The sequence below is a fragment of the Trachymyrmex septentrionalis genome, unplaced genomic scaffold, assembly GCF_001594115.1.
Source record: "Trachymyrmex septentrionalis isolate Tsep2-gDNA-1 unplaced genomic scaffold, Tsep1.0 scaffold32, whole genome shotgun sequence".
In the NCBI taxonomy this organism is placed as follows: domain Eukaryota; kingdom Metazoa; phylum Arthropoda; class Insecta; order Hymenoptera; family Formicidae; genus Trachymyrmex; species Trachymyrmex septentrionalis.
Genome location: NW_017305485.1, coordinates 2563912 through 2591047, shown reverse-complemented (window position 1 = coordinate 2591047; position 27136 = coordinate 2563912). Strand labels below are relative to the sequence as shown.

At 30.7% G+C, this 27136-nt stretch overlaps 4 protein-coding genes across 4 annotated transcripts; 3 read left to right on the top strand and 1 right to left on the bottom strand.

The window, feature by feature from the left end:
* The first annotated feature begins 1867 nt into the window (after window positions 1–1867).
* On the top strand, window positions 1868–4311 carry LOC108750055 (cytochrome P450 6j1-like). The gene is made up of 2 exons (XM_018489264.1): window positions 1868–3456; window positions 3773–4311. The coding sequence occupies exon 1, from the start codon at window positions 1949–1951 to the stop codon at window positions 3452–3454; it is 1506 nt and encodes a 501-aa protein (XP_018344766.1). The 5' UTR covers window positions 1868–1948; the 3' UTR covers window positions 3455–3456; window positions 3773–4311.
* Window positions 4312–6197: 1886 nt separating this feature from the next.
* Window positions 6198–7762, top strand: LOC108750056 (cytochrome P450 6j1-like). Its single transcript, XM_018489265.1, has one exon. The coding sequence runs from the start codon at window positions 6257–6259 to the stop codon at window positions 7760–7762; it is 1506 nt and encodes a 501-aa protein (XP_018344767.1). The 5' UTR covers window positions 6198–6256.
* A 2579-nt stretch (window positions 7763–10341) lies between these two features.
* On the top strand, window positions 10342–11982 carry LOC108750058 (probable cytochrome P450 6a14). The gene has a single exon (XM_018489268.1). It carries the CDS (start codon window positions 10434–10436, stop codon window positions 11934–11936), a length of 1503 nt encoding a protein of 500 aa, XP_018344770.1. The 5' UTR covers window positions 10342–10433; the 3' UTR covers window positions 11937–11982.
* Window positions 11983–13659: 1677 nt separating this feature from the next.
* On the bottom strand, window positions 13660–18501 carry LOC108750059 (cholesterol 7-desaturase-like). Its single transcript, XM_018489269.1, has 5 exons — window positions 18335–18501; window positions 18082–18260; window positions 17083–17249; window positions 14668–14846; window positions 13660–14404 (listed from the first exon to the last, which is right to left on the bottom strand). The coding sequence occupies exons 1-5, from the start codon at window positions 18425–18427 to the stop codon at window positions 13709–13711; spliced, it is 1314 nt and encodes a 437-aa protein (XP_018344771.1). The 5' UTR covers window positions 18428–18501; the 3' UTR covers window positions 13660–13708.
* Window positions 18502–27136: the final 8635 nt, after the last annotated feature.

Genomic DNA, 27136 nt, shown 5'->3' with positions numbered 1-27136 from the left:
AGGTTCCTTGTAAATGTTATTGTACATTAAACATATAATACAAAATAAAGTATTAATCATAAGATAAAGAATCTTATAAACGATATTAAAAATAGCTATATTGTGCTTTCACTGCAAAATTAATAGCTTATAATTACTGATTTTTTTATTAATATATGATAACATGAACGGGGAACTAGTTAAACTAGAAAAAAATTGTATAAAAGATATTTCCAGATAGCTAAGCATGATATAGCACATATTGTGCAAACTAATGCATTACATATGTTGTTATATATTTGCTGTACATTTGCTGACATCAAAATATTATATAACACATTATAAAATTTAACATTACTGCTTATATACATAATCATTGTAATCAGTTGTCAAAATTAGAGCAAACTATGATTCATTATGTTGTCTGCAATATAACAGCAACATGTTAGCAACGAATAATTAATCTTTTTATTTTTATCATTATGATGAAAAATGACAGCAACAGAATATATATAATGATTTTTATCAGTTATTGCCAGGGCTCGGTAAAATAACTGATACGACTTATTTAAAATAAAAAATATAAAATAAGTTTCAGAAACTTATTTAAAATATGAAATAAGAAATAGAACCCAAAATGCATTTATTTATTTAAAATATAGAACTTTTATTTAAAATAAGAAAAATAACTTGTCTTTTATTTTAAATAAGTTTTCGAAGGCAATATCTCATTTTAAATTCAAATTTCGAAAATTTACTTAAAATTTAAAATAAGAAATATACGTATAGTTTAAATAAACGTTTCAAATACTAAATACAAAATATTTTTATGATTTTATTTATTTAAATATATAAATATTCATTTATAAGTATAACGTTCTTGTGTTTCATTTTAACTATAGCCTATAATTAATATTTAATAGTATATAAGTATTAACCCTTTGCGAACTACAGGTGGAAAATTAAAACTTTGATCATATGTAAGTATATCTTATATCACACACATACTATACTTTATTATAAATATACTATAATTTAATTAATAGCCATTACTTTTACTGACAGATCGGTAACATAACTGATACAATTTATTTAAAATAAAAAATATAAAATAGCTCTTAGAAAATTATTTAAAATACAAAATCGATAACAAACTGATACAACTTATTTAAAATAAAAAATATAAAATAAATTCCAAAAACGTATTTAAAATATTAAATAAGAAATAGGTAAGAAGAAGTTATTTAAAATAATAAGTACTAAATAACGTTTTAATTTTTTTCTTTATTTAAAATATATATAACAAAATATATAGAACAAAATATAAGAATATATTATTATTTTTAAAGAGTTATATGAATATAAAAGAATGAAATTTAAAGAACAACTTGAAATTAAAAAAATGAGGTTTCACTATATCATTTTTGTGTAAAATTACAGTACAAAATTTTTATTAATTCTCTTTAATTATGAAGTCACGCAAGTAAAAACATAGCGTCATTTTTAGAATTATCAATATGTAAATTAAATTTAAATAATCACTATAAACAATTTTCTTTTTTAATATTTTCCACATAAATATTCATTTCTATTTTGATGAAAATATTTTTTTATAACAAATTAGTCTTACTGTTTAAACTTTATTTATTATTTTTTTTCTAAAAGATATGCTAATGGCAATTTGTATTCTGTATATTTTTCTATATCTTTTAAGATAAGAAAAGTTACGTACCCCTCCACTTTTCTAAATTGGAAAATACTCACTTAATACTACGTCGTAGTAAAGTTAATGGAGCTGAATATGCCAACGTAAGGTCATTACTGTTTCGCAATCTCGCTCATTTTACTGATGCTATCATTGCACTATTATAGCTTCCACGATTCCGCTGCATCACAACCAGTCGCGAATAATATATAGTTAACGACTTATCCGACCAAGCGGTAGTTTCTCGTCCAAGAGAGAGTTAAAATGACCGTCGTGCTAGTATCTCTGATTCTTGGGGCGCTTATAGCCTTTTACTTTTATTTGACGCGAAATTATAAATATTGGCAAAAACGTGGAATTCCGTATGTGGATGGAGCTGTGCCAGGATTCGGTAACATGTTGTCGGTGATCTTAATGAAGACGGATCTTGGTGAGTTATGTCGCAAAATCTACAATGATAACAAGGGTCGCAGTATGGTCGGTTTCTACGACTTTATGTCGCCAGCATTGATGATCCTCGAACCCGAGCTAGTAAAAACGGTAACTCAAACCAATTATTCAAGTTTCGCTAAAAACGCCATCGATATTAATCCCGACTTAGATCCGCTCCTGGCACATAATCCCTTCGTTCTTACTGGTGAGAAATGGATGTACAATAGAAAGCGCTTGTCTTACGCATTCTCCAGCATGCGATTGAAGATTCTGCTCGAAAGTGTTAAACAAGTGTGTACAACGTTTGAAAATTACATGAATGAAAAGCTGAACAATAACCAGTCAGAGTTCGAACTGAAGAGCTTGTTCGCCAGGTACACCGCACAGGTGGTAGCCGGCGCTGGTTTCGGCGTTGATGGATTCTGCTTCGATGACGAGAAAAAGGATATATCCTTCAGGAAACTCGGACAAGCCATTTTTGAGCCGTCTTTACGAAATTCAATCGTGTTTGCTGTCACGTTTCTCGTGCCATCGTTAAACAAAATCTTTAAATTAGGCGTCGTTCCGAAGCACGTAGACAATTTCTTCAGGACACTGGTTGCAGAACTCATGGAGCAAAGAAGAAAGGACGAAACACCTAGAAATGATTTTCTCCATTTGATGGTCGAACAGGAGCGAACGGAAGGCGATAAATTCGACCTTGAAATGGTTACGGCCCACGCAATGTCGTTCATCATCGATGGCTATGAGACTACCAGCACCGTCATGAGCTTCATCGGATTTGATTTGGCCCGTCACCCAGAAATACAGAATAAATTACGGGAGGAGGTGTTATCCGTACTTAACAAATACAACGGAGAAATCACTTATGAAGGCTTAAAAGAAATGACATACATGGACCAAGTCTTAAACGAGACACTGAGACTGCTTCCCGCAGGAGTGATTATGAAGAAACGATGCACGGAAGAATTTGAACTGAAAGGATCCGATGGAATTGTTTGTCGTGTAGAACCCGGTATGGAGATTCTAATACCAGTTCAAGGTCTGCAAAAAGATCCTCAATATTGGGAAAATCCCGAAGAGTACGATCCTGATAGATTCAGCTCGGATAGGAAACACAGCATCGATCGATTCGTGTTTCTTCCATTTGGCGGAGGTCCTCGAGCCTGTGTCGGTATGAGAATGGCTCAACTACAAATAAAGGCAGTTTTTACTGTAATTTTAAGAAAATACAGGATGGAATTATCCCCGAAGACACAAATACCTTTAAAGATAATTCCTGGTAACGTTTTACCAGTACCGCTAGGAGGACTGTGGGTTTATTTTCGAAAGCTTTAAATGTAAATATCTTTTTTATAATAAACTTCTTTCTAGTTTTCAATGTTTAGTTTCTAGCATCATGAATAATTTTTATGTCCAAAGGAAATATTTGTGTAATCTTCATATAAAAATGAAATTTTTTTCAAATTTAATCTGTTTTAATTACTGTATTTTTATATAAAAATAGACAAGGTGGAATTTTAGTATTTTTTATAAAATATTTTCTTATACGTATATTTTTAGAAGTTCTTAATTCATTCTCTTAATTTATTAAGAAAATAAGGAAGAATGTAATCTTTGTACTTCTTTACAAGGTTTCTTATATACTTTATATAGGGTGTTCCGTTGAGACATAATAAAAAATTCACAACATACAAAATAATAGTTTCAATGACAAATTATGGATATCAATTATAACAGCAGCTCCGAATTTTTTAAATAAAAGCAAATTACAATTTGGACATGCAACGTCTATTTATTTCCGTCATTACTAGAACGGCTTACACGTCGCCATATGGACACAACAGCAGAAAATGTTTTATGAGTTATCGCTTGCGCAATTAAAGTCCATGACGCTTGTACAGCTGTTTCAACTCGCAAGCGACACGATACACTTTTCCTTGTGGCGTTCACATGGCGATTGAAACAATAGGTGCACCCAGTAGCGCAACTGCTTACTAAGCGGCTGAGTATCAATTTCATTACGCAATTGAATTTAAATGTTGGTTCTAAAAATAAAAGCCAGTCATATTTAATTGCTGTTTAACAGCTTAGTGAGCGGTTGCGCTGCTAAACACACCCAATGCAAAAGATATACGCAGCTTCTGCATATACTCAATCAAATCAGTATACTCTCGATAAAATCACTGGGTTTGTAACTTTATAAACAAATATTATACGAATTTGGATAATGAGAATAGATCTAATTAAATACGAAAAATTCTATTTTAATTTTATATAAATTCACAAGATATATTTAAACACTATGATCCTGCTTTAATCGAGTATAGGACTTTTCGTATTTAATTATATTTGTAAAAAAATTTCAGGCGTTTACAGTGATATCTACATTTTAACATTAGAACTAGTACTTCGTATGTGCTACATTTAATGTCTTTTACTTAATAATAAAATGTCCAGCGTTGATTTTCATGCTCCCAATTTATTATTACTGATTTAATCATAAAAAGCCTTTGTTTATTGCCATAAATTTTTCATTCATCATCATCAAAATAGTGAGTATATAATATAATTATAAGTCTTTAATCTAGTAAAAAAGTAAGAATTTTATCACATTCAAATAATGCATTTATATATAAAAATAAAGAAGTATTAAAAATAAAAGTTATTATTTTGATAAAAGAATATATATATATCTTGATAAAAGCATATTATCAAGTATTAAAAATTTTAAAATTCTTTATAATATGTTCCTTTGTACAATTAATAATAAATTTTACAACTGCTGATTTTATTACTTTCTTAGAAAATTGTCAAAAATACGTTTAACATCTGATATGTTTATGCTATTATTAATCTTAAACTATTTATTTAAAAATTACGCAATTTATATTGTTATCATAAAAAAAATATTTAGAAAAAATATTTTTACACATTCTAGAACGACAATCAGTCACAATATAAGCAATATATTTGAGAGGTGCAACTGAGGTACGAATTTCATAAAAATGGAATAGCAAACAGCAAATAAATAAATTACTTTGGATACTCCAATATCGCACGATACCATCCACATATCTTTCTCTTTCTTCTCCTTCCGCATATATCCCATCTCTACATTTCTTTATAGCGTTCATACGCACTTACGATCAACAGAGATCCTACGCATACATAAATCAAATAAATATAATACCATAAAACATTCTGAAAGCCATATAACATTTAATTTATAATAAAATATATAATAAAAAATATACAGATAAATTTTGTCTTGTTTGATATATATAAAATAATGTATGTGATAAAATATACGTAAATAAGTTTGGTCTCTTTTTATGAAATACACAAATATTAATTTATCTCTTAAAATATACAGCAAATAGCGATAACGGAATACAACAATCTAATAAATCTTTTGTCTATAAATAGAAATTTTTTTAATATCCGCTTTATTTTATTTTATAATTTTTACACTAAAGAAGATCTGTTGTAAAAAAGTCGAAACGTATGTTAGAATCCTTTATGATTAATAAACTTCAATATTAGTTTCTATGTAAATATTGTTTAACATCCGGCTGGCTAGCTCCCTAGACTTTGTATATATTTTATATAATAAATCTTTATTAAACGAAATTGATGTCATGTCCATTTACTCGATAAAGAACTCATTCTTTCTTGAACTAATGCTTTTTTGATGCAATATGTCACAAGCAACTAGAAAAATAATTTAAAATAATATCCTTTCAAATTAATCGTTTCTATTATATACACATATATCAAGTTCATAGTTAAAATATTTTCATTTCGTTTCCAACACATTGAAATATTCAATACTAAAATGATCAAAAATTTTTTAAACATATTGAATGTGTTTTTTTCCTTCAATGACTATATAAATCAATTTCTTCTACACAATTGTAAGAAAATGTTAGTTAATCTTATATAATAAAGTTTACTTAGCAAACACGATATAAATCATGTGTACAAATTTTATTATTCAGTCTCGCCTATTTTTTCGGCGCTATCAACGTATTTAAGCGTTAACAATTTTACTACATCACGACCATACGCAGACGATACGAGATCAGGGACACGTCGATTTATCCGATCAATCGTTACTTGTCATACGAGAGGAGCAACATGATTGTCGTGTTAGTGTCTCTGATTCTCGGGGCGCTTATAACCCTTTACTTTTATCTGACGCGAAATTACAAGTACTGGCAAAAACGTGGAATTCCGTGCGTGGATGGAGCTTTGCCGGGGTTCGGTAACATGCTACCGGTGATCTGCATGAAGACGCACATTGCCGATTTTTGTTGCAAGATCTACAAGGACAATAAAAGTCACAGCATGGTTGGGATTTATGACTTTACAACACCAGCGTTAATGGTCATCGAACCGGCACTAGTGAAAGTGATACTGCAAACTCATTTTTCAAGTTTTGCCGAAAATGCTATTCATATTGATAAAGAATTAGACAGCCTCCTGTCATATAGTCCCTTCGTCCTCTCCGGTGAGAAGTGGTTAAACAGCAGAAAGCAATTGACATACGCATTTTCCAGCATGCATCTGAAGCTCCTGCTCGAAAGCGTTAAAAAGATGTGTACGACGACGGAGAATTACATAGACAGAAAGTTAAGTAACAAAGAGACAGAGTTTGAACTGAAGAGTTTATTTTCCAAATACTCCGCGCAGGTGGTAGCTGCTGCTGGCTTCGGCATAGATGGATATTGCTTTGATGATGACAAAAAAGACGTATCTTTTAGAAAAGTCGGACAAGCCATCTTCAAACCATCGAAACGAAATACAATTATGTTCGCTCTTATATTTCTCATTCCATCATTAAATAAAATCTTCAAAGCAAGCCTAATCCCGAAGTGCGTCGACAATTTTTTCAGAACATTGGTTGCAGAACTTATGGAACAAAGGAGAAAGGACGAAATACCTAGAAACGACTTCCTCCATTTGATGACTGAACTGGAGCAAGCAGAAGGGGATAAATTCGATAATGAAATACTCATGGGTCAGGCAATGTCATACGTTCTCGACGGTTACGAAACGTCTAGCAGTATTATGAGCTTCATCGGATTTTATTTGGCTCGTTACCCGAAAATACAAGAGAAATTACGCGAGGAAGTGGTATCTGTGCTCAACAAATATGATGGTGAAATCACGTATGAAAGTTTAAGGGAGATGATATACATGGATCAGGTCTTCAATGAAACGATGAGGTCAATACCCAGAGGATTGTTGATGAAGAAACGATGCACGGAAGAATTCGAACTAAAAGGATCCGATGGAATTGTCTGTCGCGTGCCACCTGGAATGGAGATTATGATACCAGTTCAAGCTCTCAACAAAGATCCTCAATATTGGGAAAATCCGGAAGAGTATGATCCTGAAAGATTCAACTCGGACAGAAAACACAACATCGATAGATTCACCTTTCTTCCATTCGGTGAAGGCCCGCGAATCTGTGTGGGCATGAGAATGGCCCAGCTGCAGATAAAGGCAGGTTTGGCTATGATTGTGAAAAAATACAAATTGGAACTATCCCCAAAGACACAAATACCTTTAAAATTGATGCCCGGTAACATATTACCAATACCAAAAGGCGGTCTATGGGTCTACTTTCAGCACCTTTAAATATCTTCTATTAATTTTTTTTTAATTTTTAGTCGTGTATATTTTCTTTTTAATATCAAAATAGAAAATTATAATTTTTTTTTTTAAATAATGTTCTTTTCAAATTTTTGTCAGTTTTAATACTATATCTTTATACAAAAATTAGAAAGATATTTGGTATTTTCTTATGCAAATATATTTTCACAAACTTTTAATTAAGCAAAGGAATAAACAAGAGTTTAATTATATTCATGCAAAAATAAAAGATCAGAGTCATTAGAATTATGTAATTTTTAAAATATTTTTTATATAAATATTATAATTGTAAATTCTTAGTGTAGTAAAAAAAATAAAAATTTTATCTTTAATTACTGTATACTTTGAAAAAAATAATAAGTTTAAAGTTCTTAAGATTTTGCAATTAAAAAAAAATGTATTTTGTACAAACAATAATAATAAGTCTCTCTTGATAACTCTAGCTATTGCTTTAATACGAAATAATCAGAAGTATATTTAAGTGGATATTTTAAATAAATCAAATTTATTCTACTATTAATTGTCAATTATTTAAAAAATTTTATAAGTTTTATTTTAGTATCATCCTGTATTTCAAAATATATCACATTTCAAAGATTAAAAAGAAGACTTAAAAAAAATTATATTCTCACATTCTAAGACAAAAATCGTATTATATAAATACAATTAAAAAAAAAAGTTAAATTATCAAAATATATACACTTTTTAACAAAAAAGTCTAAGTCTGTGCAACATTTTTTGTTAAAGGATATATTCCGGATTATTAAATTATTCCGTTATTTCGGATTATTGAATTATATGCCGTATCACGCACGATGTGAACGTGAGGTATTATTTATTTTCATTTTTTACTAAATGTGAGATAAAACTAAATAACAAATTACGTGCCCATCACTGAAACAAAAGAAATACAATAAAAAAAATACATCTTTTGTATAAAACGCTACAAAATAGGGCATGAAAGATGTAATTTGTGCCCCGGGATATAATTGATCCCAGAATGATTAATTTTACAAGCAAATAGCAAATAAATAAAATACTTGCATTTTTATTACCGTCTTTCACATCTTCTTCTTCTCTCTCCCCACTTTTATATCTCATCTGTTTCATCGTGGCATTCTCAAACGCATTGGCGAAAAGGCTAACTGTGACCCTACACATATCAGTTACCAAAATGATAATCGTGTGACACTGGAATAAACACTTTATTGCAGTTGAAAGGTAGCGTGGAGAAAATATAGTTACACGAAAAAACGATCTGCTTGAAAATTAGCATTTTGTAGAGAAGGTATACTCGTATATTTTGTATGAACAGAAATTAAGGTTGTACGATCAGTTTCACGTTAATTTTGCGCGAAAAAACGTGAGTTAATTGATAATTGACAAAAATATATATAGTCGTGAATGTCGTGATTTAATATTTCTCGTGCAATACATTTTGAATAACTCGCATAAATCTCATAGCAAATTATTTATAACGCGTATCACTATAAGTATATACAAACCGAAGTACGTATATTGACCAGCTTTCTAATTCTCATTCAAATTATTCAATCCACCGATTCCAAAAATGGGGAACAAATTAAATTCAAATCTTCGAATAATTGAAAAAAAAAAAAATTATAATCAAACATTAAATATTTATCTTTTATCTCTTTAATTCTAAACACCTGCATAAATTACTTGCGGTCGATGACATCAATTTATTACTTTGATAATCAATTGCGAAATCATTTACCGTTAATTGACAGCAAACTATGCTATGCAATAACATTTTCTTTTTTCATCTGTCATCATTAAGAAATATTTAACATGGAATTATTTTGCACGCATCAGTCAAATACGTAGTATCCTACTTGTCATTTTAGCTGATATTATATAATCAATAATATATTTCAATGATGATACTGTTATGCGTCAGATATAGTGCTGAAATGCGATTTATCTCGAACTTCTACATACTTATCTTCAGCTAAAAGCTTTATTTATCAAAGTAATAGAAAAGCATGAAAGATAACATCATTGTACTACTGGAATTTATATATAATATAATGAGTTTTCATAGATTTGTACATATATTTTCATCGTGTATGCTTTTCATAATTTATTATTGTAAAAGTTTTAAATATAATATTAATAATATCTTAATAGAACTAGACTTTTAGACTTATAGCTTACCATTTTGTCCAAATAAGTCTGAAAATATGTAACAACAATTAGATTTAAATGACGAAAAGTTTATTTCCTTATTTAACATTGTTATAAAACTTTGTATAATGTAATGCAGATACGGTCAAACATAGAAAGCGACAATAAAGTGAAGGATCTGTAGAAGAACGAATTATTTAAAAAATTTTTAATATGCTGAATATATTTTTTTATATTCACTTTTTAATGATTATAAGTTTAGTCTCCGCAATAGAGAGAAAATGTTAGTTACAACATTATAAGTAATAAAATTCACTTGACGGAATCATTAATAACGCAACATATTACTGTTTTGAAGTCTCATTTATTCTCCCGACTTATCAACGCTACCAATGTAATCTAGTCTCAGCCACATCGCTACATCCCGACCTGCAGTCGTGAATGATACGTGGTCAAGGCTACATCGATTTATCCCATCAAGCGTCATTTCTTATTCAAGAGCAACAACATGACCGTCGTGCTGGTGTCTCTAATTTTCGGGGCACTTATAGCCCTTTACTTTTATCTGACGCGAAATTACAAGTATTGGCAAAAACGTGGAATTCCGTGCGTGGATGGAGCATTGCCGGGGTTCGGTAACATGCTATCGGTGATCTGCATGAAGACGCACATCACCGATTTTTGTTGCAAGATCTACAAGGACAATAAAGGACATAGCATGATTGGGATCTATGACTTTACATCACCGTCGTTATTGATCATCGAACCAGCACTAGTGAAAGTGGTGCTGCAAACCCATTTTTCAAGTTTTGCCGAAAATGCTGTTCATATTGATGAAGAATCAGACAGTCTCATGTCATATAATCCTTTCGGTCTTTCCGGCGAGAAGTGGCTAAACAGCAGAAAGCGATTGGCATACGCATTTTCCAGTATGCGATTGAAGATCCTGCTCGAAAGCGTTAAAAAGGTGTGTGCGACGATGGAGAATTACATGGACAGAAAATTAAGCAACAAAGAGACAGAGTTCGAACTGAAGAGTTTATTTTCTAAATACTCCGCGCAAGTGGTAGCTGCTGCTGGCTTCGGTGTAGATGGATACTGCTTTGATGATGACAAAAAAAATGTATCTTTCAGGAAACTCGGACAAGCCATCTTCAAACCGTCGAAACGAACTACAATTATCTTCGCTCTTGTATTTCTCATTCCGTCGTTAAATAAAATCTTGAAACTAGACCTTATTCCGAAGCACATCGACAACTTCTTCAGAACATTGGTTGCAGAACTCATGGAGCAAAGGAGAAAAGACGGAATACCTCGAAACGACTTTCTTCATCTGATGATGGAACAGGAGCGAGCGGAGGGTGATAAATTTGACATTGGAATGATCGCAGGTCATGCGATGTCGTTCGTTGTCGACGGATATGAGACGTCTAGTAGTGTTATGAGCTTTATTGGGTTTTATTTGGCTCAGTACCCAGACATACAGGAAAAATTACGTGAGGAAGTGACATCTGTGCTTAATAAATATGGTGGTGAAATCACTTACGAAGGCTTGAAAGAAATGACATACATAGATCAGGTCTTCAATGAAACGATGAGGTTAATACCAGGATTGTTGATGAAGAAACGATGCACGGAAGAGTTCGATCTGAAAGGATCCGATGGAGTTGTCTGTCGCGTGCAACCCGGAATGGAGATCCTGATACCGCTTCAAGCTCTGCACACAGATCCACAATACTGGGAAAATCCCGAAGAATATGATCCTGAAAGATTCAACTCGGATAGAAAACACAATATTGAGAAATTTACTTTTCTTCCCTTCGGCGAAGGTCCGCGAATCTGTGTGGGTATGAGAATGGCTCAGCTGCAAATAAAGGCAGGCTTGGCTATGATTCTAAAAAAATACAGAATGGAATTGTCGCCGAGAACGCAAATACCATTAAAGATGATTCTTGGAACGTTTTTACCAACGCCGAAAGGTGGCCTGTGGGTCTATTTCCGGCAGCTTTAAGTACTTGTTTCAAATTTCTTTTTTAAGCTGTCATAAATATTTCTCTCCCAGAAGAAAGATTTATAACTTTACATAAAAAAATAAAATTCTCTTCCATTTTAGTCATTTTTAATTAATGTATCTTTATACAAAAATAGAAAATATTTGAAATTTTATAATTGTTTATAATATAACGCTTTTTTATGCAAATATTTTTATTAACTTTTCTGGAAGATAAAATGTAAGTAAGAATTTAATAAACTTTACACATAAATAATAGATTGAAAGATAGTTGATATCGTATACATTCTTTCTAAGTCTATGTATAAACATTATAATTATAAGATTTTTAGGAAGATTTATTCAGAACAATTATAAGAAGTTTTGGAAGATAACAAAAAATTTTATCAATTTCAATTATTATTTCTTACATAAAATAAAAAATTAAAATATTTATAATTTTACTGTTATTTTTATAAAATGCTCTTTTGTAGTAATAATATTAAATCCTATACACTCTCAATTTCGCATACACTGTTAATTTCGCATAAAAAAGCGTGAGTTAATGTAAATTATGATTGACAAAATATATAGAGTCATGATTTAACATTGCATGTTTACTACACTTCGAATAACTCACATAAATGTCGTAGCAAATTATTATTAACATGTATCACTGTTCGCACACATACAATACAATTACATATCAATAAATATTCTGGTTTTTGTTTGAATTATTCAATCCGCCAATTTCAAAAAATGCTGAAAAATTAAATTAAAATTAGCGGAAAATTTAAAACACTCATTTATTTCATTTTAAATATATAAACTGCTTGCTTTGAAATTAACTGCAGAAATTATTTTATTACTATAACTGGCCGCATACTATGTAATAATCATTTTTCTTGTAACTGTTTTCAATGAAAATATATAACACGAAATATACATGGAACAAATTTGCATGTATCAGACAAATAAGAATTCTAATAGTAATTTTATTATTATGTAATACATATTTCGACGATGATGTTATGATGTTATTGCGTTACATGCAATGCTGAGTTGTGATATGTCTTGAATCTTAACATATTTATTTCTTTAAACGATTAACTTATCAGGCTAATAGAAATGCTTACAGAATGACAATATCATGGAATAACCGGAATTTGTTACTATATACAATAAAATTTTATAGATCTTTGTGCGTGTTTTTAATATTTAATTTTTATAACTCATTTTGTTTTAAATTAAATGCAATGTCTTGAAAGCTAGATTTTTAAACATTTTTCCTCGCTATTTTTGTTTAAATAAGCGAAACAATAAGTAACAACAATTATAACTAAATGACGAACAGCTCATCGTTTATTTATTGTTGTCGTCCAATGTAGAATTTTGTATGTACATTGCAGATATGTCAAACATATAAAGCGGCAGTAAAAATGTATGAACACTATGATAAAGATTTTGATCTTATTTTATACTAATCTATTTATATTATAATTTATATATATGTGTATACCTATATATGTATATCTATCAAATACTTTACATAAGCATTGTACATAAGTTATCCTGCCTCCCTCCCTCCCTCCCTCTCTCTCCCTATCTATCTATCTATCTATCTATCTATCTATCTATCTATCTATCTATCTATCTATCTATCTATCTATCTATCTATCTATCTTAGTAATAATATGACTAATATTATTATTAAGATAATAATAATATTAATAATAATACCTGCACAAATATAATAGAAATTATACGAGTTACATTGCAAGAAGGAGGTACTGCTACCATTGTAAATCTTTCATGGCCGTCTCATAGGTGGGACTATGATCAGAGTAAAACTGTGAGTACCAATTGCGGTATACTTGGATGGTACGATCCTCGCGCACCAGAATCGGACGTCGTTCGAATCTCTTGGAGTTCCAGATTCTAATGTCACGCTCAAACATCGTGCATTCTCCCAGGAAAAGCAAATTAGCGTATGGCGCCAGCAGAGGTGGCGAGAAGATCAGATGAATCACCCGTTGTAGCAGCGGTTCGACCGGCGTTATTATTAATAAAATGTACAAAGATCCGAACGACGTATTGACATTTAGCTCGATAATGCCAGGTCCGATCTGCTCAGCGCGTACATCGGACTCCATTGTGCTAAAACGTTTTAGAAGCATCAATTTGTGGCACAAGTGCACATTGGCCTTGTGCTTCTCCCAACTTCTGTCTCTGTATTGCGCTGTGAAGTGACTATTTCCGTTGTCATTTTCATTTGGATGGATTGACACTTCTTTCAATTTGGCGCTCGTCTTTATTGTTTCATTTTCATCCTCATCTGTCATGAGGTTGTTATATGAGCAGTTAGGTTGCCATCTTGTGTAGATGATCCATAAGTGCCGAGCTAACCAGGAAAATTCGTCAGAGAGGAATATAGGTCGACTATGCAGCTCGTTAAGATGTATGGTATCAGGTCCATTTTCGGTTACATCCTAATACACAAGTCCACAGATTAAATTTATTATCTATTTAAAACAGAGATTTTCGGAAGTAGGGAGGATAGAACGGTAATTTTCTCTCTAATACTTTTACTCCGTCCATGATTCTGAAAAGTGATTCTCGACAGTATATTCAAGTGAACACTAATAATTAGCTTGATTAATTGAAAACGCTTTTTTTTTTCTAGTCTTCTCCGAGTGGTTTCCGTGTAATAGAGATATATCTTCTATCTCAAAGAATCAAATGTTCGACAAACCTGTATATGACAGTTAATGAGATATTCGTTGCGACCTTGGAAGCGCCAGGCCCCTGTAGAAATAAATGTATGCGGCTGGGGCTGCCAGTCCGGCTCAGCTGATTCAGAATGGTACCAAACGAAGATAATGTGATTCACTTCGCAGCTCTTCCAAACTTTCACTCGGGCAACATGTGGCACTGGGCAAAAAAAAAATAATTATAACCCAGCAAACTAGAATGGATTAAAATGAATTAAAATTTTTTTAATGCGTACCATGAAAATGGATTGAATAGATTAAAATAGATTGAACTGTGTGTGTGTGTTCGACTTGATTTGCGAGTGTTCATATCGATCATTCATTTTACTTCTAATCAAAGAGAAACAAAAGAACGTAGCTCAATTATTTTTACGTTACAACTTTTTTGAACTTCGTTGAATTAAAACAAAAAATTTCCTACTTATAATTTTGAATAATTTAAGTAGCATTCATGGTTCATTTTTAAATAAAAACTTTTTTTATTTAATTAGAAAAACTGCATATTTAGAATATTAAATTGAGCACGTTGCAAAAGAATTGTTGATATTATTTTTGAATTTCACTAAATAAAAAACTTTGAATTAAAAAAACTGTATTTTCTATTCACAATTCTGAACTGAGTATTCACGATGCACCGAAATTGCTAATATTATTTTTAAATTGAAAGGCATAGAGATATGCTCTATGCGATTCCTTTAAATGAATAAAAATACATTCAGGATTGAGAAGGATTTATTTCAACATTCAGGAATCCATATTTCTAAAAATCTGAATCCATTTTAATCCATTTCAATACATTCTCGCTTGCTCGGTATACGACAGGATAAATGCATTGAGAAATAATTTTTAGTATACATTTTTCTACATATATATACTTCTAGTATAAAATCAAGAATTGTGAATATAACTTAAGCCCTAAATGAACACCCAATATTTGGACACAAATGCTTGCGTTGTAAGATAAAGTGCACAAATAGGTGTCTGTATGCAGGGATGTGATTCCGTAGAAAACAATCGATCCGAATATTTTGACTACATATGTTGATAGCAAAAAAATAGATAGATATGTCTAAGAATATAGGTACTAATTTAAATGACCGAAAGAGTAAATAAGTAAATAAGTAAATAAGTAAAACGAGTAAATAAGTAAAATATTTAATAATTTAATAAAAATATATAACAGATATGATACATTAATGTATGATACGTTTTAGTATACCAATTCTTCATAAGTTTATAATTAAACATATATAAAAGAAGCACTTTACGTCAAACCGGTTTTTTTTGAAATACCGTCATTTTTAATTTTTTTTTAATTTACTGATATTTGCTGACATTCTACAGATTATCTGTAGAATATCTAAAAGAATTTTTTGACAGTTATTCACAGTTTGACGTGGAATGTCTTAAAAGAAAACTTATAACAATTTTTATATATTGAAATTTATAATTAAAGTAATAAGAGAGGTCATATCCAGACAATTGTCTCCATCGGCATATAATAATGGTAATCGAAGATAAAACACACAATGTTCAACGAAAAATACGTTTTAATATTTTGCGGCGAAAATCTTCTACAGATTTAAAAAAAAAATATATATATAATGTAGAAATATTGTAGGAATTTTATAAAAAAGGAATAGGGGAGCCTAGCGGTGCCGTTTCTGAATTAGAGTAGTTTAAATTTGTAATTTGATAAAATTCTCCTTCTTGCACGCCGATCGACGGGACAAGGACATGATGTTGCCATTTCAACTGACTTCAGTGCGGACTAGTGTTCGTGCACACAGAATTTGATACATTTATGCATGTATGTACGATTGCGTCAAAAGTTTCTCTCTTCACGCGCGGAGAGGCGTATTAGATTGTATGCGATTAACTTTCTAGCGTGATTGTATAGCCGGAAAAATATCTTAATATGTAAAGATATTGTTATAAATTTTTTTTATTATTTGTTTATTTATAAACTGGACTCTTGAGCCAAAATGTATTATACATTAATGTATTATATTTGTTGTTTTATTAAATTGTTAAATGTTTTACTTATTTAAACAACTTATTTGATTATCTCTTGATTGTTTAAGTATATTTTTTGCATTGCAAACTAACGAGCGTTATTTAATTGATTTATTTATTAGTTGTCTGAAAATAAATTTTTACAAGCTACTCAAACTGACTATTTCAGCGACAGAAAGAATTACGTGGTCAAAATTAACAAATATTAAGTATCCACTTTGATCATGTGTGTGTGTGTGTGTGTGTGTGTGTGTGTGTGTGTGTGTGTGTGTGTGTGTGTGTGTGTGTGGATCTTTTTTATCGCTGAAACAGTCGATTATAGCAGCTCGTAAAAATTTACCTTAAGACTCAATTAAGATTATATAAAACTTGATTAATACCTTTTGAGGTATAAGGTATGTTCTCACAGTAGCCATCCTCTCCGCGAAACTTCCAGCCATGAAAGGGACACTCCAGACAATCTCCTTTGACACGACCACTCTCTGCCATATTTGCCCCTAAATGCGGGCAATATGCGTCTAAAATGTTGACAACGCCTCTTTCGGTTCTTGAAGAAATTGATAAAACGTTACATAATAAATACTCAGCAAACGAGAATGGACTAAAATGGATTAAAATGGATTCAGATTTTCAGAAATACGGATTCATGAATGTTAAAATGAATCCTTTTCAATCTTGAATGCATTTTTATTTCATTTATAGGAATGGCATGGAGTATATTTCTATGCTTTTCAATCTAAAAATAATATTATAATATTTTGTGTGCATCGTGAATATTGCTTAATTTAAAATTGAAAATGCAGTTTTTAACCCAATTAAATAAAAAAAGTTTTTCTTTTAAAATGTAAGTCATGAATACTATTTAATTCAAAATTGTGAGTAGAAAATCTATTGTTTTATTAGAAAATACATCATGAATGCTATTTTATTCGGAATTATAAATAAGAAATTTTTTAATTCTACTGTGTGTGTGTGACAATGAGTTAAAAAAAAATTATACCGTAAAAATATATCATGAATTCTATTTCATTTAATAATTAAAAGAAAACGTGAGAAGAACTATGTAAATATGTACAATAAATGTTACATACATAAATTCCTTATTTTTAATCAATAAATGAATCGCTTTTGTATATATTTTATATTAATAAAATTCATTTCCTTCATTATACAGCTAACGTATATTTTTGTTTTAAAATAATAACTATAGAATTTCATGTAATTATTACTTTAATTTATTTAAACTTTTACATGTATAAAAATTTTTTATATGGAATTCAATCCATTTTTATAGATTTAATACGGATTCGGATGGATTGAAAATTTCCAATTAAAATATATCGAAAAATAATCAAAGAAAATTTTGCACCTTGACGTACCTGAACACTGCAAAATTTTCGCCGAGAGCAGACACGTGTTTCACCTGACCATTTTTTATCTGCGAACTTTCGAGCAGAGCAAACCATCCGTTCGGATAGACCGGCGGTAGTTTTTTGCCTATCTTTCGATTTTTACTACTCGCGTAAAAGCTACGAGCCTTAGTCTCAGTTCTTAAATCCTTCAAGAAATATTAAGTTATAATCTTAGCACACTTTATAGCAAAAACACAGAAAATAAAGTTCAACAACTCACTTTCACACCATTAAATTTAAAGAAATATCCAAAATAAATGAGAAAGGTTAGTAGGATGGTTGCAATTCCGACGCACCATTCCAATATTGTCATCACTTCTGTCCCAATGTCAGGTTCTCTTGATTTCTTTCAACTTCCTTATTTTGACGTAGGTGTCTTATGAGTTCTCGTTCAATTGCACAAATGGGAATGCGTTTATACAAAATGGGGAATGAATTTATACAAAAAGGGGAATACAATTTATATGAAGATCGCTCTACAGGAGAAATAAACTACAAGTTTATCAAAGAACTGGAAAGGATGCGGGCAGTAGGAGTCAAGCGCAGAAGACGTCGCGTAAATAATATATCTATAAAGTGTGAAACTTCACAACAGCTAAAGTCAAGAATCACGGAGCATAAGAACCACATGAGATGGAACATCTCTACTCAACGGAGCAAGAAGGCCATGAGGCATCTAGATTGGGAGAAAGTTGCAATATTGGACAAGGAACCTCACTATAGAAAGAGACTAATTTCGGAGATGATATTCATCAGGAGATACACGGACTTAATTTGCAAACGGATATGGAGGGGCTTTCCAAGGACTTTTCTACTTTCCAATTATAGACAAGCTATAAAGACTTGTGTTGTTGTCACGTCTATGTATGTTTATGTATGTTAGTGTGTGTTGTCTCTGAGGAAGGCTCAAAAGTGAGTCGAAACATGTAAGCGCGTTTTAGTTAATAAAGAAGTTTCACACTTCATAGATATATTATTTGCGCGACGTCTTCTGCGCTTGACTCCTACTATCCGTATCCTTTCCAGTTCTTTTATTTATAAGGAGTCTTGATTAGTTTGATTTGTAATACGGATCTACAAGATCCTGATCTTCTTTAAGACGCGTCCTCAACTTCCTTTTGACCAACATAAGAATGATTACAATCCTTACAATTGACTTGGTAGACAACGTTAGAATGCTCATCTTTTTTAATCTTGTCCTTGTCAGTTTTTATGAACGTGTTCATGCTATTCATATTTATACACTAAATCAAAATCAAATTTATTTAAAACTAATTTGAATTTTTCAGAAGTTTTTTTAAGGCAAGGAATGGTAAAAAATTTTTTATTAATGATAGAAGAATCCACGTTAGAATTGACATTTTGTTCTTTAATAAAATCAAAATTCTTTTTTAATGACAAAATTTTAATTCTATTATTCATCGTTGTAAATAAAAATTTTAATGGGCATCCGTTCCGTTGGAGAGTTATAAGAGTTAAAGAACTGATATTAATGTTGTGGAATTTAGGATGGGAAAGAAATAAAATTCTATCCAACAAATCAATCACAACACCTTTTTTGTGTTCTATAGGATGATTAGAAAAAAAGTTAAGGTATCTTCCGGAATTTGTAGGCTTCTTGTAAATGTCAAAAATAACTCTTCCGCTCTCAATCAAAAGTTTGACATCCAAAAAGTTTATGCTATTATCACCATAATCGACCGTAAAATTGTTGTGCTCGTGGTAAGAATTAAAGGAATTCAAAATAGTACTAATAAGATTATTCGGAGCCGCTAAAACAATATCATCCACATAACGATAATAAAATGGAATATGTGTGGTAAGTGTATTAAATATGTTATGTTCCAAATCCTGAGTTACATCCGCTAAAACTAGAGAAAGAGATTTTACATGCGCGCACGCACGCACACACACACATTTCAGAATCAATTTTTATTAACAAATAAAGAAATGGATTAAATGTGCAGGAGGATACAGAATTTCTAGATTCATTATACCAAGATCTATTTAAAAAGATTTGACATTTTTATGTTTTATTTCTCTAATTTATTGTTTAAAACATATATATATATATATATATATATTGTATTTATTTATTACCATGTTATATTTATATTGTATTTATTTATCATCTATGTTTTGTATCTATGACTAACGATAAATTGATTTTGACCTCTCACATACTCTTTGAACGTCTTTGCGTGCTAACATGTCTTATCTCACATATCATCGTTAACATTATTATACGTAAGTTTTTTATTCAATTAATTGAATTTATGTTGTAATGACTTATTCGACTTTATTAAATTACAGATAATCTGAAATGTTAGATTTGAGTATTTTGTTAGATACAATAAACAGCATTATTATCATTTTATGAATATATGTTAACGATACGTCAATTTGCTTTGTATCGCATCTTTTATATTAAATTTATACATCACTAATTTTATTTTTATTTTTATATTAAGAAAGACCCAAAGGGAAAACCGAAAGGATTAAACCGTTTGTCAATTTTTCTCAAGAATAAACTATTCACATACGCTTAACCTGTGTTGGCTCGCATTGGCTGATTTACATCTATTCTTGAAGATATTATTTACTAGAAATCGTTGACTATTGGTTTTCAATAATTTTTTACTCAAATATTATTAACTTTATAGAAAAACAGCGAGAGCAAAAACAACAAAAAATTGTTTATTTTCTTCTCATAAAGTTTTGAGAATTTTTTTCTAAATTTTTTTAAACCGTATTTTCTCTCTGTCTCTCTCTCTCTCTCTCTCTCTTATGTTGGCACAAATAAACAAATGCAGTACTAAAAAGTTGATTAAAAAATTCTGAAAAAATTCTTAGAATTTAGATTTTTGTATCTTGCAGTTTTTTTGTAAAGTTGATAATATTTGAGTAAAAAATTATTAAAGACTAATATTCGGCAATTGTTAGCAATTAATATATCTTGTTAACTATTACGAAAATTGCAAAATAGAAAACTCTTCGACTCAGTTTAATCTGCTTTATCCACACAAAAGTCCTTGGCACAAACTTAGGACACCCTATATATGTATACATCAAATGCAATGGAGAACACCAACATGGTCAAAATTTATAGATGTTTGGAACAAATATATTCTTTATTAAATCAATTTATTTCAGATATCACTGCGCGCCGATAACTTTTCAGATTTTCACTACAATCAGTTGCAGAAATATTTTTTCTGAAACGCTAATAATCCCTCCCTAAATTAAATAAAAACAGAAAAAAAACTGTAAAAAAAACTTATTGTGAAAGAACTTTCAAATATTATCTCAGTCAAGATTCGAACCTAAAATCTTTCAACTTTCTATTATCTACTTATTATTTTAGATAATATCTGGAGACACTGGTGTCTCAGCGCCAAGTCTCTTATATAAACAGTATAATGCGTTTTAACGATACTATTGCATTATATGCAATACTGAATTGCGAACTTTTACATATTTAGCTTTTTAAAAGTTTATTGCTGAGATAATAGAAACACATAATAGAAACAATAGATAGATAAATAATAGAAATAATAGAAAAATAAAAATGTCACTTATAATAACTAAAATGTGTGCAATTTCTATGTACAAGATCGTGCTCTGCAACAGAGATAAACGTATAAAAATAAAATGGCAAAAATGATAACAATCCTATTTGTAATTTTAAATGATATTATATATGGTCAGTAATCAGTGACGTTGTTGTGTTGTATACAATGTTGAATTGCAATCTGTTTTAAAGTATTATGTATTATCCTCTTAAAATAATTCACTTATCGAGCTGGTATATAGAAACGCATGGAAGACAAAAACGTCAATGAATAACTTACGTTTGTATAGTACACTTGTTCGAGAGCACACGACAAACACGGATAAAGAGAGCGGACGAAGTATGCTGGTGTAACGTCACGAAAAAAGACACAAAGTTCACAGGTTTATGCACAGTACAAATTTATTTTACACTCGGTTTACTACATATAATTGAATTTCAGGCAGAACAAACTCACGACGTGAAACTTTTAGGCAAGATTAAGAATTCTATTCGACGGTCTCAGCGGTTTTCTCAACTGATGCTAACGAAAAAAGAAAGAGAGCGGCCGACAACTGATTCGCCTTTTTATCCTGGTGAGATAAGGCGCTTTCTCCTTAATTGCCAATGAGAAGGCTCTAATAGTACTTAAAAATTTAATGTGACCTGCAGGTCAAGGAGTCTTATAATCATGCGTGGAAGAAGATCCACGAACGCGATTGGCGGCGAGTTACGTTATTAATCGCTGAGATGCACTCGCAGTCTATTGTTAGCTTGAGTAGCGTTAGATAGCTGTATGTTTATGTATGACATGGGCTTCTTTTTTTTTTAGAAAGAATAAGCACTAACAAACATTTGGATGTCATCGATGATTACTAAAATTTTCTAGAAGCCCATATCATACACAAAGAATAACGAAATAAGATTTAAAATATGAAGGATAACGCAAATACAAAATTTATGCAGATTTTCTCTGCCGACAATATTGCGCGACCATCTTTCGATCTCAAACAATACTATATATACAACAAGTATTCATCGATCTGTGCATGTGTTTTTACATTTACTTTTTATAATTAATTCAATATTATATCTAAAGTTGCAACTCAAATTGCCAATGAGATTTTGCCGCGGCGCTATAATTAGTGTCAAAATATAATAATTGTTACCGTAATACAAAGTTCATAAAAGCTGACAAATTCAACTGAGCAGACTTCTTGTTCGAGTTCTTTTTAATGCAATGATAAAGTTAGATAATTCCTCAATTCTCCTCTAATACAGTCAATACAATGAAACCACTAATAAAATTTCTAGTCAAACATAGTCATTACATGTGAGACATCCGGAATAAACCAAATCATTTCGCACCAATTTTATGGGAAAATGTCTTTCTGCGAATTTGACTAATTTTTGGATATGTTGTAGTTCTCTTCATTCTGAACAAATGTTTCAATGGGCACAATTTGATTTTATGAGCCGTTTCCGCGCTACAAGCCTTAGAAGGTCCAGTAATCATATAAAATCTGGATCTTTCAAGATTTATACCGTGGAAACGACTCATTATACGGCTCATTATACTCGTACGTTGATATTTGTTAACAAATACCAATGTATAATTTCCTTTCCATCTGATTTCCTTTTGTCAAATATTAGGTTAAATTATAAACAAATAGAGATCGATGACGAATAAATCGCTTTATCATTACCATCTCCTTAGCTTAGTTAACAATGTTATCTTTATTGGTTTATAACATAATATTTAACAAAAGGAGATCTGATGGAAACGAAATTACACGCTGGTAATTGTTAATTAAATTAAGAAATAATGAAAAAGTAATTTATTTGTCATTGATCTACTTTGTTTACAATTAATTTATATTTAACAAAAGAAGATCGTGTGGAAACAAAATTATACTCTGTTTATTAACTAAAAGCCATGGCACACAAAAAAACTTAAGACAGTAAGACGTAAGCAGTAGGGCTTCAAGACTGATTCGTATTTAAAGCTATTTGAGAGTTAGACTTTTAAGCAATATTTTCTCTTGCTATTTTTTCTAAATAAGCGAGAAAAACGATTAGAGATGAAAAGCAGTTCATTTTCTTATTCATCATTATCTAGTATAAAACTTAGTATATACATTGCAAATATGCTAAACCATATAGCAAAAAAAGGAACAAATTCAAAGAGCGCATCTGGAAAATAACTGAGTGGTTAAAAAATTTTTTTAATATGTTTGATATCTATTTTTTCTTACATTTTCTGTTCGCGAGCATCAATTCAGTCCTTGCGACGGAGAGAAGATATTAGTTAGTATTACGTAGTAATGACATTCACTTGGCGATGGAAATTGCCAATGCGAAATTTATTAGTGTTATGTAGTCTCGCTCATTCACCTGGCTTATCTACGCTATCAATGTGATGTAACCTCAACCATTTTGCTACATTACGACTAGTTCCAAGTAATATGGTCAAGGTCACATCAATTTATCTGAACAAGCAGCATTTCTCATCCGAGAGCAGCAACATGATCATCGTATTGGCGTCTCTGATTCTCGAAACTTTATCTTTATCTAATGCGAAATATACATATATATACATATAATAGTTTTTGCACAAAATACTATAAAATGACACTCAGAGTGCATTATTCGCGGCTCAAATGTAGCGCATCCAAAAATGATCAATCATATAGTACATAAATACATAAATTACTTATCTCTCGGATGCTCCATTGTCGCCCAATGACTTCCAGATTGATCTCTTTCTCTTTTTTCTCCCGCTGCTTTATTATTATTAATATTCCTTCCCATTAATATGACGTTCATACAAACGCACTCCCGAAAGGACCAGCAACGACTCTGCGCATATCAATCACCAGAATATGATGATCACGTAATGTTTTGCGACGCTTTATTGCGACTGAAAGATAACGCAAAGAAGATAATCCGCTCGACGATTAGCATCCCGCACATTAACGCAGCAAAGATATTTGCGCTGTTTTGCATAGACGAAAAATAAAACCACGGGACTAACTTCACATTATATAGTTTTGCGCGAGAAGACTTGAATTATTGTAACTTTTGATTAAGACAAAAATATATAGTCGTGATATTGTACGCATGATTTCAAATAACGCGCATAAATGTGACAGCGAAGCGCATTATTACAGAATTATTAATAACATATATCATTATATGTTAGTATACAATTATAGATATATATTAATTAAGATTTCTGCGATTCTCTCTTCAAATTATTCAATATATCGATTAAGAAAACGGCGGTCAAATTAAATTCAAATCAGCAGACAATTCAAAACACGAAAAATATATCTGATATAATCAAATATCAAATCTTCATTTTTTACACCTAACCTTTGATTAAATACATCAATTCCTTGTATGTGTTTTGAAACATTAATTACGGAAATTACACTGGAACGTAATAGCGAATCTTAAAAAAGCGTGAAAATCTTTTCCAAGTTATGAGTAGCATAAGTGAAGAATAACAGTACACTAAAAAGAAATGTTTCAACAGCATTATTTCAATTGAAAATAATCTTTTTGATTTGTGTTACAACAGTATTAATTAAACAGTATTAGTGAAACAAATAAAATTTTATTAAAACAAGAGCATAAGAATTTGTTTTATTAATGGTGTTATTAAATTGACAAAGTTATTTTCAATTAAGATAACGCTGTTTATACATTTTTTCCAGTGTAGTCATTAATATATTGAATTTTATTTTGGAGTGAATTAGGGGCAATCTCATTATAGCCTTCAGACTTCCGAACCACGCGCTATTACGAGATGTCAGTAAATAATAAATTAATATTTGTAAATGAACAGCAATCTGCGTAATAATCACATTTTTTTTTATATTTATTATTACTGGAATTTAACATGAAATAAATTTACATATGTACTTCGGTCAAATACGTAGAATCTTATTTTTAATTTTAAATTATATAACATGCTTCAATAATGGCGGACCAGGGCCGTGTAAAGGGGGAGTTCATAGCATGCATCAGGGCCTCTAGTGCTGAGGGGCCCCGAAGTTTTAAACACCAAACATAATGCGAGAGAAATAACGATAGCCATAGAAATAACAACTTCACCCAAAATATTCTGCCTTTTAGCGATTCCGTTTTAATATTAGAGGATTTATATACGACCTCAGCAAGATACTACAAAGTAAAGGAATATAACCATAAAGTGCATTTAAGATTACAATTTTCTTATTGTTAGAAGAATGTCTTGGATGTACTGACATGCACGCGTAGTTATGGTAGCACATAAATGACAAACATTTTCTAACAAATAAATGTGCTGCTAATATTGTATATCCATTTATTTAAAGGCTATTCGAATTACAATAGAATTTTCTGTAGAGAAATTTCTTTTTAATCATAGCTTATGTCTCCTTATTTTGATACATGAATACGTGTTATAGATACACTCACCTGATTTATGTAAAATTTTTTGCCTAGAGAAAATGCTAATTGTAAGAGGTATTCGTTTATTGAAAGAATATTTTTTTAGGGAGAGCTATCAAAAATTATATACGAGTATTTCGATGTATCCGATTTTTGACAGGTTGAAACCGTGTTATTTCTATCGCTATCGTTATTCTCTTGCATTATATTTTTGGCTTTATATAAATTATCTATGATTTCTATTTAAATTAATCTTTATCCAATTTAATTTGCACATGCAGATGATATTTATTTACATTTTATTTGCACTTCAAAGAAGTAATAGTTTAAATTTAATAAAATCTTTATATCTCAAATTTAATATAAAATTATATATCAATGATACAATTGTTTATTTAACCCGTGGCTTTTATGTTTTTTTTTATGATAATGATACACAACTATAAGTAGCTCGTGGATTGCATCCAGCCCGCGAAATTTTCCACTTCAACTTGCGATGTCAAACCTGATCGATGGAAAAAATAAAAAACAAACTGAGTTATTAAGGGGATCCTAAAGCCGTTTGTATTACCGACTAAATCATATAATTTTTGTACAATAAATAGTTTTTTCATTTTCATAGATTCTAAAATCCTTTTTCAAGATTAAAGTATACGCATTAATATATGTTTGTGAGGTCGAGTTTATGCCGAGAACTAAAAATTTCAAAATTAATATATTTTTTACCATTTCTTAGAATAATCAAACGTCTCAAGCTGTTAAGTCGTGACAATATTTGTTTGAACGAAAGTTTTGCACCTTGTGCTTACGAAATAAATAATCGACAAATACGTAGTTTGCATGACAAATAATGTCATTCTTAGAATTAGACTTAAACGTTTTCGCGACGAATTTGTTATACAAAGATTGACACAAACGTGCGATTGCGTGTATATAGTTGCGAGATATTGATGTGATAGTATATAAAGACATGTCAATGCGCTGGAAGTACAGCGACTTTTGGTGATTTCGTCGAAGTTCAAGCATCTTTTTAGG

Bases quoted from the DNA above. Each gene is read 5' to 3' on its own strand.
- LOC108750055 (XM_018489264.1), top strand. From the start codon at position 1,949: ATGACCGTCGTGCTAGTATCTCTGATTCTTGGGGCGCTTATAGCCTTT.
- LOC108750056 (XM_018489265.1), top strand. From the start codon at position 6,257: ATGATTGTCGTGTTAGTGTCTCTGATTCTCGGGGCGCTTATAACCCTT.
- LOC108750058 (XM_018489268.1), top strand. From the start codon at position 10,434: ATGACCGTCGTGCTGGTGTCTCTAATTTTCGGGGCACTTATAGCCCTT.
- LOC108750059 (XM_018489269.1), bottom strand. From the start codon at position 18,427: ATGACAATATTGGAATGGTGCGTCGGAATTGCAACCATCCTACTAACC. The intron at 18,261-18,334 runs GTGAGTTGTTGA...TATTTCTTGAAG, and splicing joins TTAAATTTAATGGTGTGAAA to GATTTAAGAACTGAGACTAA. The intron at 17,250-18,081 runs GTACGTCAAGGT...AATTTCTTCAAG, and splicing joins GAAAATTTTGCAGTGTTCAG to AACCGAAAGAGGCGTTGTCA.